At 49.4% G+C, this 20,600-nt stretch overlaps 2 protein-coding genes across 4 annotated transcripts in view; one reads left to right on the top strand and one right to left on the bottom strand.

Moving 5' to 3' along the window:
- LOXL2 (lysyl oxidase like 2) overlaps positions 1-2,856 on the top strand; it is a 77,537-nt gene extending 74,681 nt beyond the window's left edge. For all 3 annotated transcript variants that reach the window (XM_037497484.2, XM_037497483.2, XM_037497481.2), the window contains exons 13-14: positions 1,116-1,227; positions 1,951-2,856. In XM_037497484.2, the coding sequence (XP_037353381.1) occupies positions 1,116-1,227; positions 1,951-2,030 (192 nt within the window). In that variant the 3' untranslated portion in view covers positions 2,031-2,856. The remainder of the gene's footprint in view (positions 1-1,115; positions 1,228-1,950) is intronic.
- Positions 2,857-3,789: 933 nt separating this feature from the next.
- On the bottom strand, positions 3,790-18,334 carry R3HCC1 (R3H domain and coiled-coil containing 1). Its single transcript, XM_054690689.1, has 9 exons — positions 18,260-18,334; positions 16,278-16,403; positions 10,805-10,932; positions 10,249-10,386; positions 9,015-9,594; positions 7,491-7,663; positions 6,450-6,520; positions 5,136-5,231; positions 3,790-4,101 (listed from the first exon to the last, which is right to left on the bottom strand). Exons 1-9 carry the CDS (start codon positions 18,332-18,334, stop codon positions 3,929-3,931), a joined length of 1,560 nt encoding a protein of 519 aa, XP_054546664.1. The 3' UTR covers positions 3,790-3,928.
- Between the last annotated feature and the right edge of the window lie 2,266 nt (positions 18,335-20,600).

Raw genomic sequence — 20,600 nt, 5'->3', positions numbered from 1 at the left:
GCACAGTGTGTGTGACCCCCCACTGTGAGCTGGGTGTGGCTGGGGGACTGGACAGCAACTGGCAGGTGGAAACGAGGCAAAGCAAAGCAAGGCCCTCAGGACTGGTATATTTACTCTCCTCAGATGAAGGAGCAGAGACTCCTGGGACACAGCCCAGAGCAGGCCTGGCAAGCAGAGCCATACAAGGGCTGCCCAGAATAGCAGGTGTTGGGCAGTACCCAGGGCTGGACCATGCTGGCCTGTTCCCCACAGCATCTTGGTCGTCCAAGCCAGCCAAAGTGTCATGTCCAGGCTCCTGAGGGCCCCAAACCTGGAGAGCATTCCTCTATTACTCAGCTGCTCCCATCACCACTCGCTAGGGCAGCCCTTGGCCCCAGGTCAAACCCCCCCCCCCCCACAATGCAGCAGGGTCCTGAGAGGCCCAGAACACATGACCTCTAAAGTTTTGCCCTCAGCTCCAAATGTCACTCTTACCTCTTCACACCTCCCACCCTTTCTTTTTCTCTGCCCCAATCTCCCTTTTCTGTCACAGAAACCCTCTCAAAATGATGACCCTTCCTATTCCTGCTCCTTTGGGCTACACCCTCTTAGGTGGGGCAATACAGAGGAAGGGGTGCATGGGGATGCAGGGGCTGTTTCCCGTGGATCCCAGGCAGGAAGGGCTTGAAGAGGCTGAGAGCGACACCAGGGCCCAGGTAACTCTCCCCACACTGCCCACACCAAGTCCTGTCCCCACCTACCATGCACTCTGCTCCCCAGCCCCTCCTAACTCCTATCAGCAGCCTGTTCTGTGGCTCCCCAGACCCCAATTCATGCTACTCTATCAACCTCAAGCCTCCTAGGGTTACCGCAGGAGCGGTAACCCCTTTTGGAGGGCCTCCTTGGTAGAGGGTGTATGTATGAAGAACATGGGACAGGCCTTGGCCCTTTGCCTTACTGCCCTCGTCTCTGGCCAGATCTGCCCTTAGTGGCTCTTGGCACACAGCGCCCCCCAAGTTCCCTGGCACGAGAACACCCAGCTCTGGAGGCGGGGCTGGTCTTAGGGGTAGGTTTCCCCCTAAACCCCCCACCCCCAGTTAAGACTCTCAAGCTCCTCAGACTCAATTCTTCCCCAGGTTATCATTAATCCCAACTACGAGGTTGCAGAGTCTGACTACACCAACAACATCATGAAGTGCAGGACCCGCTACGATGGCCACCGCATCTGGATGTACAACTGCCACATAGGTAAGGCCCTGGCACCCCCAGCGCTGCCCCCCAGCCTGCCAGGCTCCCCGCAGCCTACCCCTGCAGGAGACAGGCAGGAGCTGCCCTACTTTCTCAAAGAACAGAGCAGCCTCCTCGATTGGAAGGGCTAGGGAGCACAGCCGGCCTCCCATTTTCACAAGCAGACACCTCAGGCCTGGATGGAGGCTGGGTTTTCACAGCCAGCTCAGCCAAGGAGAGAGGGCGGCACAGAACCCAAAGTTATTTAAGAGCTGGAGCTGAGGCCACCACCTCATTATGCATGTGACCTCAAAAATGTGGGCATCAGCAATTTGTGGGCTGTGTATCATTTTCCTGTCAGGAACTAAAAGTTAATGAGCCACTGCTGGTTCTGGTGCCCAGTAGAGAGACTACTTGCATTTACAATCTGAAGAACAAAAGGGGAGGCAAGGTTTCTCTTCTGCCGTCGAAGTGATGGCCCTGAGCCTTGGCCAAGGCAGAGAGACATACATTCTATGTTGTCACTCCCTCACTCCGCATCAAAAGAGCACTTGACCTGCACCCAGCCCCAGATGTGACCAGCCCCTCGTTGCTGCCCTGGTGGCTTCATATAGAGGTGATCCTTTACAGGTCACCTGGTGGAGGGCGGTGGCCCCCAGGGCCCTGAAGTTGACAGGTGTCCCTCTAGCTTGGCGGGCTTAGCATCTGCTTTGACAAACTCTCTTCCTAATCCCCCGCCCTCAGGTGGTTCCTTCAGTGAAGAGACAGAAAAGAAGTTTGAACACTACAGTGGACTCACAAATAACCAGCTCTCCCCATGGTAAAGGAGCCGACATGGTCACCTGCTTCAGACCACCGAGCAAATGCCTTCCCCAGCAATTGCAGTCTGCCCGATGCCACACCAGCCCTGCCCAGCCCCGATCTGCCCCTTCTCCACCTACGCAGCTCACCCAAGCTCAGAAGAAGCCTGTTCCTGACATTTCTGGGGGTGGCTGCCTAGCATGTGGTGCCTGCAGGGGCTGGGGCTCATCCACAGGGCTGTGGGAACAGCACAAGGGCCATCTTGCCCAGGACCCCAGGGGCAAGGCTGTCATCAGCTTGTCCCAGCCATACCACAGCCTGCCCTGAAAATGACACCACCCACCCAGCCACCACAGATGAGGAGGGCCCAGCCTCTTGAGTTACATGTTGGCAAAGGAGAGCTCGTCAACCCAAGGTTGTCCAGCTGTTCCATTTCTTCTCCTCGTAGGGCCTCTCCAGCAAACTTGAATATCTAGACTCTTCCAGATAAACAAACTGCCTCTACTCAACTCCACTTTACTCACATATACGAATAGGTGAGCTCAGAGTTGGTGCTTCACCCCTGTCCCCAGCTCCTATTTTTCAAGATACCATGATTCTATTTGCAAGACTGAAACACAAAGTGTTTTTCGTGGCATTTCATATTGGGCATCTGGGCCTTTGAAAGTATAGCTCAAAAGCAAAACCAACTCACCTATGTAAGTGACTCATCATTCTGTTGTTCCAATTGTGGGTAACTGATCAGCGGTGCTATAACCACAGTCCTGGGTGATGAGGACACTCACCAAACACCATGCATCATCATGGACACTTACACATACTTGAAACTTCCAATAAAAGACTTATGATACGCATCTGTGTTTCATTTGAACCCCTGCACCAAGCCCCTGAGCAGCAGGGCTCTTGTTTTAGCTAGGAGTGTTCACTCCTGCAGAGAGGGGTTCCCAGGGGGGCTCCTTCACTACATACCACAGAGGAGCAGCTGCCCACTGGGGGAAGCAAATCGGCAAGTCACGAAAGTTTACAAACATACAAGTCACAGCCTTCCTTGAACTCTCGTGATCTACTGAAATTTATCAGGGTGTTCAGCCGTTGTACTAGGGCTAGATGGGGCATCTAGATTTAAACCATCTCAGGACGCCTCCCTTTCAAAGGGCAGGGAAGGGGCGGTGATGCAGAGCAGAGGCACAGGCCAAGCAGGACTCCTCTGGGCTGACCACATTGAAGGTAAACACCAAGACAACCACTCCCAGGAACACGGTAGCTCCTGCTAGGATTAAGAGCACACCGTGGCCTCCAAGTCAGAGCAGTCCAGGAGAAGCTAGAAACGCCCAGGGCCACCCTGTCATCAAGATGAGCATGCTGGGATCCTGTCCTCAGATGCTCTCACCTCAGGTGTTCCTGGGAGGGAAGCATTCCCAACAACACCCCGACTGTGTCCACGTGTAGTCCTGCCAGGAGCCCTGTTGCAACCCACAGTGGAAGACAGGCTGGGACCAGTCCAGGGGCCAGGCCCTAGGCACTGCTATTGGCACCCAGTGGGGCAGCCACATGGCAGCAGGTTAGGCTACCTGACTTGTTGGGGGGGGTCTGGGCAGGGGTCACACAACAGGTGCAACATACCTCCTGTATTGTAGGTTCTGTGCAAAAACACCTTCTAGGCCTGGCTGGGATCCCCTAGGCAGTCTAGTGGGACCCATTTCTTCAGCAGCCCCATGTCTAAAATGAGACAAACAGCACCCCCTAGTGTCCCACAGTTGAAGATCTTAAAGAAATCGCATAACATTTTTAAAAAATTTTTATTTTTTTCTCAACTTCTGGAACTAGACCAAACTAAAAGCCTACCACACCTCTCAGTGAACCCCCGTGGATAGCACAGGGCTGTTCTGGTGTCTGTAAAGGCTTGTGGTGTGGCACCAGCTCAGGCCTGAGGGCTCGGATCCGGGCTGGCTGGGCTCTCAGGGACTTGGGCAGGAAGACACTCGACTGCAGGCCGTTCTTTCTTTTTGCGTTGTAGTCCCAGGGCCCGGGCCACCAGCCTGCGGGCCACCACTGTATTTGTCTGTGGCCTCTCCTTTGCCAGACGCAGGAGCTCTGAAAGGAAAGCCCCACAATGTGGGGACTTGAGTTCAAGGCTGCAGCTGCCTTTCTCCCAACAACACCACAGCATCAGAGCCATTGCCCAAGGCCCAGTGTCCTGGAGTGTGGCCAGAGGCTGGTAAGAGGAGTCCATCCTCTCCACATTGGTTCCTATGGAGGCCTAACCCAGCCCTGCCACCTCCTAAGCCCACCTAATTTCGGTGGTAGGGGTGGGCAGAATTCTGTCAACCTCCCCATTTTGTAGGGCCCTTTGGGAGGGAAATCAAGTCAGGATGGGACGCCTAGAAACTCTGGACTGATGGCCTATTTACTGTCCCCAAAAAGTCCAGGACAAAGACCATATAATCCACGAGGGTGTGGACAGCCTCAGCAGGTCTCTTCCAGGTCAGTTTTGGCAGCTGCAACTATGAAGCCATGGAAAACTGGCATCTGAAAGCCCCCATCAAACTTTCTGGAATGAGACGAGGAAAGGGGAGGGGTTCTCATTTATTTGGCACTTTCTGTATGCCCCTCACTGCTCCAGACAGGTCTGCCCTGGCATGCTCTTCTATTCTCTTCTCGTACAGAGTCTACTCTGTACCATCTGCTTATTTTACACAAAGAGAAATAACTCAATGGCATCAAGTGACTTGTTTAAGGTCAACTTAAAGTGACAGCCCGGATCACACCTAGGGCTGACCCCAAAGTCCAGGCTCTTGTTACCCTACTGCAAAATTTGATTTCCAGGGTCTTACAGAAAAGAGCAAGCCTCTCCCTGAAAACCAGAAGAGGTGTGAAGGGAGGGTACGTCCAGAAGAAAGCACCTAGGATTTAGCACTCCCTGATGGGACCCTCCTTCCTCGGCAACCCCACGCCCCTGGGGAGTAGAAGAAGCACCCTATTGGCTACTGTACCACAGGAATCCTAAAGCAGAGAATCAAAGAAGTGGAAATAAATGTGAGAGGAAGCTCCCCTCAACCCCTTTTACAACCCCCCCACCCCCGCCAAACCACACCCACCCCCACGCCTCCCCACACAGGTGGTCTTACTTGGCCTCTGAAGGGCTTTCAGCTTCGACTGCCTGGTTCCCTGTGTGAGGGGCCGAATCTTGAGCACTGAGAACTCCCTGGCCAGTGCTTCAGCAGCTGTGGGGAAAAAGTAATCTGGAACCATCCTCTCCTCCTGGTGAGACCCCCCAAAACTAGCTTACCACCTAAAATTGATGCAGCTGCTTCATGAGCGTGCTCAAAGCTTCAGGAAAGGGTTCCCTGACACCACCCCGGCAGGCCAAGAGATGACCTCCATGAGCTCGCCTCGACCCCACAACCCAAAGGTTGTGCCAGGGAACACCTGCGCTCCCAGATGGAAAACCTGTGCAGCAGCCAGCTTCCATGCTCCCGGCCTGCACATCAGAAGCCCCAGCAGTAAGGCTGTAATTCTGACAGAAGCAGGCCCCCACCTTCAAAATTCTCCCCCTCCAGACCCTCCCTGATCTGAGCTGTGGGCTGTGAAGCACTTAGGCTACTGCCCAAGCATGTCAGAGCTGGCAGAATTTAAGGTGAACCCACCCTTTTACAGATGAGGAAACTAAGACCAGGACATGACTGGCTCATGTCACCGAGTGGCAACCAAGGCCCCTTTCTATGGCCCTGGGCATCCTCTCGGCTCCCCTCTCGGTGTCTCTGGACTTGGTGGCCCCACCATGCCATCCCCCTTCCCTGAAACCTCAAGGTTCCCTGAGCACTGAGCCCCATTAGCTGTGAATGCTCCCAGCTCTAGTGTTCAGAGGCGGTGGTTCTGAGAAGCCCAGCCAGGTGGGGTGGGTGGTTACTCTATAAAGACACCCAAAGTGAGCAGTGGGGTAGCAGAGGGAGAAGGGGCACTGGAGTTAGAGCTTTGCACCAGGAGGCATCAAAACCTTGCATAGACCACAGTCATTTTGGAAAAACCTGTCTCCCCATCTGTAAAATGGAGGTAATCTGAATAGCTCCCAAGGCTGCAACAAAAGCTGAATGAGAATGTATCTACTTGAACCAAATGAAATTACCAGTATTTGAATGCTTGTGTCCCATAAAAACAGCATTTTCATATGGTTTAATTTGACAGGTGGAAGTTCATGTGCTCAGTACATGTCACCTACCCGAATAGGATCCTTTGAACTAAAGGCAGTAACAGGAAGAGGAAAGGCTGTGAGCTTCCTAGCTCAGAGCTGCTCTGCTCCCCCTCAATGTCTGGAATAGGTGAGCTGGGAGTGAGCCCCGCAGTCCACCTGCATCCTGGACATGGGATGCAACCACCCACAGAAACCACCTCACTCAGGAGCAGTCAGAGGAAGGGCTGAGCCCACCGTGAAGCAACGTTACCTGAGTCCAGGCAGGGAAAGACGCCAAGTGCATGCGTGTCATCCACCCAGTGAATCTTGAACCCCTTCTCTCTGTGCCGAGGAAGAGAAGACAGAATGATTATGCAATCAAATAGGCTGAACCCTTCCTGCCTAAGGAAGTCCTCTCCCACCTCCAAGCCTCCAACCCTGTGAGCCAAGACAAGCGCCCACCTCCCCTGGAAAGGAGGGACACTTCCTCAGACACCATATGATTCACCCCTGTTGATAGGAGAGTCCCGTGCCTAGACCTGAAGAAGCCAGGACTCAAGGAGATCATAGTGGGTAATGCTGAGTGCGGGAAGGTTCCTCACAGAGCCGCTATCCAAGCCAGGACAAGGGCATGGGGTCCAGCGCTGGAAACAAGAGGACTGATGTGCAGGGGTCAGGGGGAGGGTCAGGGGGGCGTTGCCCATGCCTTCAGGAAAGAAAGGAGCGCCCCTTAGGCCTCCCCAGTGGTCCCTTCAGCTTCCCTACATTCAGGCCCAGGGAGGGGAGGGGAAGCTGTTTTTTCCAAGGTTGGATGCAAGGTAATTTGAGGAAACAGAAGACATTTCTCTAATATATCCCTTTGGTTCCCATCTCCACCCTGACTTCACCCCAGGGCCGTCAAGCCCAGTTCTCACCAGAAATAGTTTCCACACAGGATGGCCCTGTCTGTTGACTGACTGAGTGGAGGGGACATGGAGCAAGGGGGTGGGGGGGGTTGCCCACATCCAACATCCTGACAAAGGTCCCCACCTGTTTCTGGCAGACATGTGGACATGCCCCAGGCAGGACAGAGGCCTGCCACCCTGTGTTGGCACTGCCAGATCTAGGGCCTCTGGACATGTCTACAACCCAAACCCCACGCTCCTGTTCTGTCACGGCCAGCAGGTGGAGCTGCCCAGGAAGCAGAGCCCAAAGCAGCCACTAGGCAATGGGGGAGGGTGAGCAAGTGTCCCCACTACAAAGGGAAGTCCTAGCTCCTCTCCAGCAGGTGGCACCCTCCTCTTCTGCCTCCCTGAAGCCTGCCAGCACTCACTGGTACTCTGAGAATGCTGCCAGCAGGTCCTCAGTCTTGAGCACAGGTTCAAAGTCATAGATCTCCACCACGTGGGCAAAATCTCTCTCTCCAGGCAGCTCCTCTACAAAGGAGGACGTGTCCACATGGATCTTCTCCACCTGAATCTCCTTCTTGGTCAGGTTGTCCGTTATCTGAGAGAAACCAGACACTTCAGTGAGGAAGCTGTACAACATGGCTCCTAACCACCACTCTGAACCACACCGAGCGGAGTGGGCTCCAGGCAGGAAGAGCGCCCATGGGGCAGGAGTCCAGACCCCAGACTCAGCCGGAAGATGAGAAGCGGAAGTTTTAAGAGGCAGCTCACTTTTACAGAGTCCCCACTGGCCCTCACACACTTTGTTTCAGAGTCCTCAAAGCTCTGTTCTAAATACTTTATGCTTTATGAATGGGGAAACTAAGTCAAAAGAGTTATGTCACATTGCCCAAAGTTACAGAGTCAGCAAGAAACAGAGCTGGGGGCCTCCCAAGTGGCGCAGCGGTGGAGCGCTGGTTTGCAAAGCTGCCGGCGGCGCCGGTTTGATCCCTGGCTGCTCCCCGGCCACCGGAGGAGGGTCCCACATGGCGCGCAGACCTCTCCTGCCGCCCGCTGCTCCCCTCAGCAGTGTACTTGGGTCCTTCTGCCTGCTCTGCCCCCCGCTCTGGCTCTGGTGAATTCTCACCCTCCCGCGCTTCTGACTGTACCCAGTGCATGTACAAACAAAACAAACAAACAAACAAATAAATAAATAAAACATGCCTCTATTAAAAAAAAAGAAAGAAACAGAGCTGGGCAGCCCAGCAGCTGTCCTTCCCTTACTAAGGATGTACAATTAAGTAAGTCGTTCCAGTCTCTGTCATCCATCTAGAAAGCAGGAAAAGATGCCCACCCTCCCCAGCGCACACCACTGCCAGCCTCAGGGAAACAGACACAATTCCAAGGAAACAAGGCTTGCTAAGACAGAAGTTCAAGTAAAAGAGTAATCTTCATGACTAACATCAACAGTCAGGTGTCACTTAACAACAGGAACACATTCTGAGAAATGCTTCGGTGACTGTGCAACCAGCAAGCGTAGTTACAGAAACCTAGCCCCACACACCAGGAGGCACGGCAGACCTGGTTGGGACCACTGTCGTCTACGCGGCCCATTACTGACGGAAACGCTGTAGAATCTGTAGCCGACATACATGTGCCTACTATCCCTGTGACCTGGGGAGTTTATCTTTGCCTGCTTTCCCCAGCTGGGGAAGCTGAGACTACAGAAAGCAAAACGGCTTGCCCATAGTCCCAGAGTTCCTGCATGGTGAAGCTGAGGCCCAAGTCCATTCTCCTGACTCCTTGTCCTGCTCCTCCCCTCCATTCTCTCAGCCCTGACTCCTTTGGGCAAGCATCCTCCCTGCACCAATCCTGCTCATCAGGCCCCTCCACACCATGACCCTTGGTCCCCCACAGCCACACCCACCTCACTGCCACCCTCCCTCTTCCAGGCTTAAAAGTCTCATCACCTCCTGCATCAATTCACTGCAATCATCCTCGGAGCAGCTTCCTGGCCCCTCCTCCTCCTCCTCCTCCTCTGCTGCCAGGCTCTTCTCCAACTCACTTCCTGTCCCCTCTTCCACGTTGAGCTGCAGACCGGACTCAAACTGTGTGACTGTCTCCAACCTGTCTCCCATCCCTGAGTGGTCCTCAGGCCTCGGGGGCTCAGTGCCAACAGGGTCCGGCAGCGAATCATTCTCGCAACTTTGGCCTGGGTCCTTTAGGTCCTCTGTTGCCTGAGTCATCAACTCAGGGTGTTCCTGATCAGAACTGGGTTCGCTAGCACCAACATCTCCAGGCTCTTCCACGAACCCACCAGCTGGAGCGTCTCCTTGGTGCCCTGGAGTAGGCGCCAAGGCCCATTCTCCTTGCCTGCGTAGCACCCGGGGCACATACAAAGCCCGGTCCGGCTTACGTCCACGCTGCCACCGGCCGGTCCGTGCCCCTCGGGCCCCAGCAGCTACTCCCTGGTTTGAGGCAGGCCGAGGACCTCGGTACTTGCCAGGTTGGGAGGCAGGAGGGCGGCAGGGGCCGTCTGAACTGGGTAACCTGGAGCAAGAACAGGAGAGGTGATGAGAGCAGTGTCTGGGCCCCAAGTAAATGGTTCACTGCAGCCACCTGCCTTTCAGGCACGAGGCTCTCAAGGCAGCATTAGGAAAATCCAAAGAGGGAATCATGGTGGAGGCTGAATGCCACCTCTGAACAAGCCCAAAGCAGTCAGCGCCCCTTCAGGGTGGTAAACCATACTAAAGACAGTTGGGTCTTTGGTTACACACCAGGTAATGTAATGCTTGCATTCTGGAACTGTGTTATAAAGTACTATCTAAAACACAAGGAGCATATCATTATAAAAAAAATCCTGTGAAATGCAGATAGAAACAGACAAATGAAGGCTCAGACATGCTTTCACATTCCATGGCATGTCTGGGGCACAAGCTTACTGAGAGGAATGTCAGACAGGCCCACTCTCTAAAGTGCCTCTCTTTCTGTCCAACGTACATAGTGGAATTTGCTAAATGAATTTCACAAACAATGCACAGCTATTCCACTGCTGAAGCAAAAGGCAGCACTGACTGTCCTTAAAGAACTGAGGCAACAGCCTGACTCCAGTTCTGGACAAGTTTTTCCCTCCCACAGGTCAACCAGCTCACCCCACCACCCACAAGCAACACTGAGGGTTTTCCATGAGGACAGTAAACACACCTGATGTCTAGGTGACAGATGACGGTCCTCCTTCTCCAGCCCTCCCCAACAGAGAAGCTGCTCAAAAGATCAAAATTCTCTGCTGTCCTATGGATCAGGTACCGGAGACGACTGGAGAGTGGGGGGAAAAGTAGTACCCTGGGAAGGGATGGAAACGGTGCTGAGCAGGGTTCCAGGTGCAGCCTCTGGACCCCACCAGGTCAAGTCCAAGCTTAAAGGGTGTTAACACTTGGCTCCCTCTGCCCAGCTGGATCTCAGTCAACTGCAGAGGGCCAGAGCATAGAGATTATCACAGGCAGCATCTGGCCCCACGCCCATCCCTGTGCTGGGCCCCTTTAGGCTCCAGATGATGATCAGAATTACACAGACAAAAATGCAGCTGGAAAAGGCAGAGGGCAGGTTATTAAACCTATAAGGTTAAAAGTCAGAGCCAGCTGCCAACCAGTTACCTCCACTGCATCACTGGGGCGGGGGCTCCAGCAGCAAAAGAGACAGTGGCAGTCGCAGCCCCGCCACCTCCCCCCACCCCAACCACCAAAGCCCCCACCCTACTTACTTTGACAGCTGCTTCTGCAGCAGGAAGCGGTCCAGCTCCTCCTGGATCCGGCGCACAAAGTCATTCTCAGCTGCAGAAAGGAATACGCCGTCCAAGCAGATAAGGGCCAGGGTGACAGGTGGGAGAGCCTGTGGGGCGGTGCACAGGGCAGAGATTAGAGCACAGACTCTGGGCCCACGCACAGCGCCGCAACCTCGGTGCTGAGCGGGTCCTGGAGACCATGGCGACCCAGGCCTCTCCGCCACAAGTGAGCAGGCCAGCGCCTCGGCGGGGAGGGGCCGTGCCAGGTCCTCAGGCAAGGCAGTCCGGGCCCTGCTCCAGTGCTCAGCGCGCGCGCGGACTGGGGGGCCCCCGGGCGCGCGGCTCCGGCTTCTACCCCGGCGGGCTCCCGATCCCAGACCCCGATCTCCCCTCCCCGGCGCAGAGCCGGAGGCCGGGAAGACGCAGGACCAGGCGGGAGCTGGGGGACCCATCGCTCGCACCCCGCACTCACCCGCGCTGCGCCCCTGGTTCCCGCCGCCGCCGCTCTGAGGGTTCCAGAAGCCTGTGCTCCCCTACGCGCTCGAGAACGCGGGCACCCGGCGAGGCCGCAGCGCCCCCGCGCAGCCCGGGGGAGGCATCGCAGAAAAAATAGAAAAAGCCCGCTCCTGATTTTCCCCGTGACCTTCATTACACACTGCCCCCTCGGGATCACTTGAGTTCAGCCAACATTTTCCAGGGGCAGCTATATGCGGGGGCGTCGGGGAGTCAGATTTACCAGTCTACTAGCCCCCGCCCTCCCTAGGGACATCACATGGGGATAAGGAGGGAGGAAGTCCCTGGTCACCGGGTATTTCATTTCTCTTGCCCATCACTGTCCTCGCTGATGGAACCTGCAAAGAAGCCCAGCTTTCAGCAAGGTTTATTAGCCTTATGGGTAACTGGGTGAGGTAGCCACCAACATGGTGATTTGCAGGTCATCATCTTATACTACCCCCCTACATCCAGAAATAACTCCCACTCCCACTGAAATGGGGCTTGAAATTCTTGTCATTTCAGGCATCTGCGTCAGCAGGCTGTTAAAGTCTAGGCCTGGGTTGAAATTCTCCTGCTCCCTGAAAGGTGCTAAAATGTAAGCCCTTGATCATCCTGAATCCAGAAGCCCAGAGTAAAGCAGGGCCCTAAGCTAATAGCACTTAAGACCCAGGTGTGAGTTGAGGGGTGGGGCAGTCTGAGCAGACCCTGCAGTAGGATATAGGAGGCATCAGGGGGATGCCTGGTTAGGAGAAGAGGTTTGGGAACAGAAAAGTGGAGAAAAATTAAGATGTATTTTGCTTTCTTGCAATTTTCCTCAGTGTTTCTTTAAAAGCAGGGGGCATTATCCATTTACAAAAACTTATGTTTCCACATAGTCATTCATGATATAAAGGACTTAGAATGAACGCAAAACTAAGTGCAGAGGGAACTCAGGGAGTCAAGACATGAGCCTACTTTCTGGGCATGGTTGAGAGAGGAGATTCTAAAGGGCTGATATGTTCCCTCTCCCTGCTCACAGGGGATCCAGGCCCTGGAGGGAGGAGATGGGGGGCGGGGAGGTGAGCAGCAGGAAGGATGGGGCACCCACTTGAATTCCAACCCCAACAGTTCTGCCCACACTCCACAGTGGCTTCACTGAAGCAGGAGCTGATCTGGAGAGAATGCTGAGTGGGCACACTCACTGCTTCATCTGAGCAGGTGTCCTTGACTAAAGGTGTAAGACAGGGCGGTCAGCCCCCTTAGCAGCTATGGATCAGGTATGACCTTCAAGAAACAGCATGCTCACTCAGAAAACCAAGGCCCAACTTTCTCAACAACATGGCTATCTCACCCCTAAATAGAGGAACAAAAAAAATCCCAGCACACAAACCACATCCCCACCTATTTAGAACTGGCCCCTGATAGAGATGTTCAACCTATTCTGAGAGCCTCGGTAAAAAGACTGCTCACAGAGGAAGGCTGCCCACCAGCCCCATGTCTACCACACCATCTTCAGTAACTTAGAGGCTGGACAGAAAGCATGCCACACATACCATTAGTGGAGGGCTTGGAGGGAGGCCTACATGGGGTAGGAAATCAAGGCACACCAGCCCATACATTCAGGGAGAGACAGCAGGTGAGGCTAGGCCTTACCCATTAAGAGGTGAGGAAACACAACAAAAAGCAGTAAAGTCTATTGCACCACCTGCTTTTTGCTTACTGTGGTTTCAGAGGCTGCCCAGTGGACAGAGAACTGTGATAACTACCCAACCAAGCAAGATGCCACCTCACCCCATGGTGCCAGTGGAGGCTATATGGAGAGCAGCAGGAAGGTACTTCTACCCCTCCCAGCCTTGGAAGTGTATGTGAAGGCCTCATGGACAGCCAGAACTTGTACCCCTGCCCTGAAGTAATAAGGAGCCCCCAGTTCAGATGTATGGAAGCTGACTAGGGAACCTACACTTTAAACCCCACCTGACAGTAAAAAGCAAACTTTGATCCTTATTTGGCAGTGAGAAGGCAATTCCCCCATCCCTTTGCTAGAGTGGAAGAAAACTACAACCGAAATTTAGTAAGACCCAGAATCTTATAACACCCAAGATGTCCAGGATTCAATCAAAAATAACTCATAATACCACATGCTAGGAAGATCACAGACTTAATGAAAAAAACAAGGTCAGAAATGAGAGAGTAGGATCAAAATAGTTGGAAATAGCACAAGGGACTATGGTGATGGTGCACAGGTGAATTGGTGGTGGGAATTTCATGGGGGCTACACCTAAGAGGAGAAAGCATACATTGTGCAAAAATTAAGAATGATGTAAAAAATATATAAAAGAAAAAAAAGAAGTGAGTTTGCCAGAAATTATCTGATAAATTATCTGATAAAGATACTAAAGGAGGAATCCTTGAGTCCTACACCTCAACCCTGATGGTGGATACAGGAACCTACCCATGTAGTAAAGTTATATGGAACCAAATACACACAGACATTAAAATGAGTACAGGTAAAATAAGAAAATCTGAATAAGATTGGTGGATTGTATTATTGTCAAAATCCTGGATGTGATATTATACTATAACTTGAAAGGAATTACCTTTGGCGGAAGGTTATAAAGGGTACGTGGGACCTCTGTATTATTTCTTAAAATTGCATGTGACTCCTGCTCAATAAAAATTTAGAATTAATAAAAATAAAATCAGATATATAAGTTCAGAGTCAATGGTTAATTAAACTTAATAAATATGAGTAAAATTGTTCAGAAAATACTGTCATTTTGAATTTATCAAAGTTGCTTTAATTTCTACAAGACATATTAGATACATAAGTAAAATTACAATATTTATAGATAGAAATTGAAAACATGATAGCTAGATATTTAAATGTGTTGCTTTCAGGCTAATATAATTTAAGAAATTTTTGTGAGGGCCTCCCTGGTAATGCAGCGGTTGAGCCCTGGGATGCGAGGCTGCCCGCAGCCTCTGCAGCACCAGTTCGATCCCCGGCTGCTCCCCGGCCACAGGAGGAGGGTCCCACATGGCGCGCAGACCTCTCCTGCCGCCCGCTGCTCCCCTCAGCAGTGTACTTTGGTCCTTCTGCCTGCTCTGCTCCCCACTCTGGCTCTGGTGAATTCTCTCACCCTCCCACGCTTCTGACTGTACCCAGTGCTTGTATAAATAAATAAATAAATCTTAAAAGAAAAAAAGAAAAAAGAAAAAGAAATTTTTGTGAAAAGGTACTTTCAGACATGAAAAACTCACAAGACCACATAGAATTCAAAGGAAAACTCAGAGATTAAATAAAATACAAATACAGAGGTCTACATTATGAGTTCAACATATCTATAATTAGATATGTTGGATAAAACTAAATTATTGAAAGAGGAATAAAAAATTAAAAATTTTCAACAATATTCTGTTGAAACAACAGAAAACTTGAATCTACAGATTGAAGGGGTTTATTCTTGGGGTGGGTAGGGGGGCTGATGCATCAGGGCAAAATCATTTCCTCTGGGCATTAAAAAAGAAAAAGACAACTATATTTAGACCAAATACAAAGAAAAAAATCAAGTGGCTTACAGATTTCATATACCAGAAGAAAATGAAACAGTATCCATAGAATTTTAAAAGGAAAATGTTAAGACCAGAAAGTCCTAAAATTGTGATAACAGGAAAATCTTTCAAACAGACAAGGACTCTGGAAACCAACTCCCAAGAAATTCTGCTGAGGGAAATGGTATCCCCCAGGCCATGCAAGGCACAGCTGCCAGAAGGACACTGGCAGACACTGTTCAGAGAGTCGGCCACATATCCTGCAGAGCTTAAATCACAAGACATTCTGGAAAATCTACAATTAACTGTTTTCTCTCTAGTGACCCAGTCAGCCTACCTCAGAACAGAGTGCCTAGGCTGGTCTCCGCGAAAGCCTCCAGCTAATCACCTTCACTAGAAACACCTCAATTCCTAAACTAGCACCTTCCCCTCTTTCCCCTTTTTTAAATATAAATCCTTTTATATTTTTTCTATTTTTGCCTTTTTTCAGTGGTAAGACTGAACCTACGACTGACGCCATGACTGTCTCCTTGGGGTACTTGTGGTTCAGTCCCAACTGGTGGAGTGTCTCTAAGCTATGTTTTGGCATTATTTTTCCTGGAAGTTACCGGAAGACAAAAATCCAGACAACAAAAAGATGAATCAAAATAAACACAAACTGAGAAGAAAGCCTTGCCATGAACATCTAACTTACTTAAACATTTAATCAACCAAAATACAACAAAATGGTATACAAATATTGTAACTCTCGAAAGGAAGGCTGTAGAATGTAAACACAAAGGCACTGATATCACAACAGATTAGGCCTCAAGTCCAGAATGCATTCTTGAGTGGCCAAGCCAACAGGCAGCATTTCCCCCAAGTAACTGGTGGAGGCCTGGGGCATTGGCTTATATGGAAACACCAAACATACAGCAAAATATTACACAGAAAAAAAAAACTTTAAAAATAGGCAAAAAAGATGTGATATAAGTAGCACTATTTTTTTATAGCCAACCCACAAATAGGAAGATTGATTTACATTATAAGCATTAACAGTGATCAAAAATGCAAGATAGCATTATTTATTCATTACTAAACTCATACCTGGAACAACTCTATGAAACACCATATCTAACTCAATGGGGAAACACTCAATGGCCACACCACGTTGATGTTGGGATATGACCGGAATATACACTAACCCCTTGTTATTTACCATTTTCTTAGTGGTACCAGCAAAGTATGAAATAAAAGTGGAAAGCTGGGAACTTGAAAAGATCCAACTATCATTGTTGGGAGAATATTTGGATTTTTTCCACCTAAAAATCCAGGGAAATCAAGGAAGAAACGCCCACAGGCAAGAACTGTTTTCCAGAAATGTAGACCCGAAATGTAAGGAAGGGGAAGGCTGCAGGAAATCCGCCCTCCCCCGTCCCCAGTCTACCTGGTTGGCTTCCTGGTGAGCCACCCCGCCGAAGAGTCTCCCCACCCCCTCAAATCTCTGCGGGTGTCTGTTGCCCCTCAGTTCCCCGGAGACCACCGCCTCAGGCTGGCCGAGTTCCAGCGCCTTCTTAAAGGGCCAGAGTGGTAGGAACCCAGCTGGGTAAGGTGTTTTCTGGGCGCACTGCCTGTCTCAACCCCTCCTCTCAGCCTGTAAGGTCGAGCCAGGGACTCCTTAAGAGACACGACTCCGCATACGCGGGCAGGTCCACCTCCAAACTTAGATCTGGCCTCCCCAGTTCAAGGTCCACCCACATCAGAGCGTGTTGCTCAGTGGGATCCAAGAAACAGAAGGAAAAATAATATGAGGACTTTGCAAGGGCATAGTTAAGTGCCCATGTTTCAAAGTTAAGTGGGAAAACATGGACCAAAAATCCATCTCATCTATTTTTTTTTTAAGGATTTATTTATTTGTGCATACAAGAACTGGGGTAAAAACACGAGTTCCGATTCCCAGCCGGTGAGCTGACCCACATGGCACAGCAGATATCTCCTGATTTTCCCCTGCTCCTCTCAATAGTGTATTTCAGTCATTCTGCTTGTTCTGTTCCCCATCTCATCTATCTTTTCAAAAAAGGAAAAAATAATGAAGAAAAATATACTAAAAAGTGGGCAGCAGTGATCTCTAAGTGGTTTCATTATGGATTGTTTCCTTCAACTTCTCCACTTCTGTATACATTTTCTGTGACGTAGACTATGCCTAATTCTATAATATATGTGTAAGTGTATTTTATTTTTATAAACAGTTTTTTTAATCTTTCCAAGTCATTCAAGTATCATTACATGCAAATGTGGCAACATTTTTCAACTCTATACTTGTAGCCTCAGAATGGAGACAGATAAAAGTGAAATGTAAGCATTTATTTGGGGTTTTATTAGGACTGAATGACAGACATGATCCAATGAGTTGCCTGGGTGGGTAGGACTTACACCCACATAGAAAAGGCAGGTGGAGAGTTATCACTCTGGTTAGTTATACAAATCACAGTTAGAAATCCAGCAAATTGTGAGGGGTGGCCCACTATGCAAGTCAGGCACTTGAATTCTGACTGATCCAAGGACAAGCAAACTCGGTGAAAAGTTAGTTGAGCCATGATGGGCCCAGTTTCAATCCTGGGTGGTCTTTGGGCAGGGCCTTTGCTCCAGCGCCTTCCAGAAAGCAGCTTTTCTGAGCAGACTGGACATTCCTCAACAGGCCTGGAGGTGCCTGCACCTGACCCTCAACAGACACTAGACTTTGTTTTAGTTACCCAGACTCAACTCAAAAATGTCTCATAATGTTGCTTGTCATAACTCAGCAGACATTTAAAAATGACCCCCCCTTAATTGCAAAATCTCCTATCTCCTAATCTTCCCTAGTATCATCCACTTGGGCAGAATTTAAATTACATGGGCTAAAGTAGTGTTTACATAGCAGGGATACTGGGGGGTGCTTCAGCTCAGCATCCTCATGATATTTCCTTAGACCTAGCACTTTCCAACCATTACCCTGTGTCATTCCCATTGCAATCCCTCGAAGTACTGGTTATTACCCCATTTTACAGCCATAAAAATTGGACTCCCAGTATTCAGTAAATGACCCACGACCGATCTGGGGATTCAAACCCAGAGGAACGGTCTCAAAGTCTGTTCTCTGTTTTATTCTTGTAACTCCCTAATAGTTTAGTTACAGAATCCTCCAGTCAAACAAGTGCCACATGGATATATTAGTTTCCTTGGGTTGTCATAACAAAATATGACAGACCGAGGGCTTCAAGAACTGAAACTTATTTATCACGGTTCTGGAGGCTGGACATCTTGGATCCAGGTGCTGGCAGGGGTGTAGCTCCTCTGAGGTCTCTCTCCATGGCTTGGTGATAGCTGCCCTTTTGATTCCTCTTCACTTGGTTGTTTATCTGGGCACATGTGCTCCTGGTATCTCTTTACCTGATTTCCTTTTCTGATAAGGACACCAGCCACTGGGGCAGAGTCCACTTTAATGACCTGACTTAACTTAATCATCGCTTTGCAGGCCCTATCTCCAAATACAGTCACTTTCGGAGGTACTGAAGGTTAGTTAGGGCTTCAACATGTGGATTTTGAGTCACTATAGCTCAGCCCCGAACATAATGACACATGTGGAAACATGACCATTTCTGGGTCACACTAGGCTGGAAGCCAGAATTCAACTCTCCAATTCACCCCATTCCACTTCCTCCAATTCAACCAGCCCCCTTTTATGGGGAGGAGAGAGAAATATTTGGAAATTGCTACTTTCTATGCTTTTATTTTATTTTATTATTTATTTATTTTTTTTTTTATAGAGGCATGTTTTATTTATTTATTTATTTGTTTGTTTTGTTTATACATGCACTGGGTACAGTCAGAAGCGGGGGAGGGTGAAAGAATTCACCAGAGCCAGAGCAGGGAGCAGAGCAGGCAGAAGGACCGAAGTATACTGCTGAGGGGAGCAGCGGGCGGCAGGAGAGGTCTGCGCGCCATGCTGGACCCTCCTCCAGTGGCCGGGGAGCAGCCGGGGATCGAACCGGCGCCGCAGAGGCCGCCGGCAGCTTCGCAACCCAGCGCTCAACCGCTGTGCCACCGGGGAGGCCCCATACTTTCTATGGTTTTAGAAAAAAGAGAAAATATTAAAAGAAACTCAGTAAAATAAAACACCACAAATGAGCTGTTTCTTTGAAAATACAGATGGAGTATCAGTTAATTTAATGTAACACTGACACATTTCATCTGATATGTCCCTCAGACTGGCATCCAGAGTTTCTCCACACTGTCCAGAAGAAACTCTGATTTTTGTGTCCTCACAAAGTTCTCAAATACAAAGAATAGAAATCCCCAGGAGATAGCAAGCTTTGTCTTGTTATATCTATATCCAAAGGTGAAATACTGAGTGTTTTGTTGTTATATAGTGTATTTGATATTTAGGGAGCAGGTTATTTTTTTTTTTAATATTAAATTTTATTTTTATATTCCCCCATACAATTGCAAACGCCCCATTCTGACCCCAATCCTTCCCCTCCCGCCCCCCACCCCCCAAAAAGTGTCTCTGGTTCATAGTTTTTTGTTGATTTTGATTTTCACTTTCTTATATTCATTTTCCTGGTCCCTTATTTAAGTTTTCTAGATTCCTGCTATGAGTGAGACCATCCGGTATTTTTCCTTTTCTTTTTGGCTTATTTCGCTGAGCATGATCCCTTCCAGCGCCATCCATGTTGCTGCAAATTGCATGTGTTTATCTTTTTTGAATGCTGAGTAATATTCCATGGTATATATGTACCACATCTTCTTGATCCAGTCATCTATTTTTGGGCATTTGGGTTGTTTCCAAAGCTTAGCTATTGTAAACAGTGCTGCTATAAACATAGGGGTGCAGGTGCTCTTTGGAATTGATGTTTCTGTGTCCTTTGGGTAAATACCTAGGAGTGGAATTGCTGGATCATATGGAAGCTCTATGTTTAGTAGGTCCAGAAATCTCCACACAGCTCTCCATAGTGGTTGGACCAGTTTGCACTCCCACCAACAGTGCAGAAGAGTTCCTTTTTCTCCACACCCTCGCCAACATTTGTTGTTGCTAGTTTTTTTAATATGTGCCATTCTCACTGGTGTGAGATGGTATCTCATGGTAGTTTTGATTTGCATTTCCCTGATTACAAGTGATGTTGAACATTTTTTCATATGCCTGTTGGCCATTTGCATTTCCTCTTCAGAGAAGTTTCTTTTTAGCTCTTCTGCCCATTTTTTGACTGGATTATTTTCTTTGTTGTTGCTGAGTCTCATCAGCTCTTTGCAGATTTTTGTGATCAGTCCTTTATCATTAGTGTTGTGTGCAAAAATGTTCTCCCAGTTGGTGGGGTTTCTCTTTGTTTTTGTTATTGTCTCTTTTGCTGTGCAGAAGCTCTTTAATTTGATGTAGTCCCAGCTGTTTATCTTTGTCTTCACTATCACTGCTTTGGGTGATGTGTCTGTAAAGATGTCTTTGATGTGCAAATCCCGTAGTGTTTCGCCTATATTTCCTTCTATGTATTTTATGGTTTCAGGTCTTATGTCTAGTTCTTTAATCCATTTTGAGTTGATTTTTGTGTATGGTGTGAGGTAGTGGTCAAGCTTCATTCTTTTGCATGTAGCGACCCAGTTTTCCCAGCACCATTTATTGAACAAACTTTCTTGAGCAGGTTATTTTTTAACACCTTCCTCTTCTATACAACAAAATAATTTTCTGTGATCATTACAAAGTAGTCATTGATTTTTTTTTTTTTAGTTTAAGAACAAT

Source organism: Talpa occidentalis, unplaced genomic scaffold, assembly GCF_014898055.3.
Source record: "Talpa occidentalis isolate TD23 unplaced genomic scaffold, MPIMG_talOcc4v2.1 talOcc4.8, whole genome shotgun sequence".
NCBI lineage: Eukaryota > Metazoa > Chordata > Mammalia > Eulipotyphla > Talpidae > Talpa > Talpa occidentalis.
The sequence above is the reverse complement of the archived record's forward strand: the minus strand, read 5'-3'. Positions and strand labels throughout refer to the sequence as shown.

Coding starts and splice junctions, on each gene's coding strand:
- R3HCC1 (XM_054690689.1), bottom strand. CDS start 18,334: ATGATTAAGTTAAGTCAGGTCATTAAAGTGGACTCTGCCCCAGTGGCT. Junction 6,521..7,490: donor GCAGCATTCTCAGAGTACCA/GTGAGTGCTGGC, acceptor TCCTCGGCACAG/AGAGAAGGGGTTCAAGATTC. Junction 5,232..6,449: donor CTTTCCCTGCCTGGACTCAG/GTAACGTTGCTT, acceptor TTTTCCCCACAG/CTGCTGAAGCACTGGCCAGG.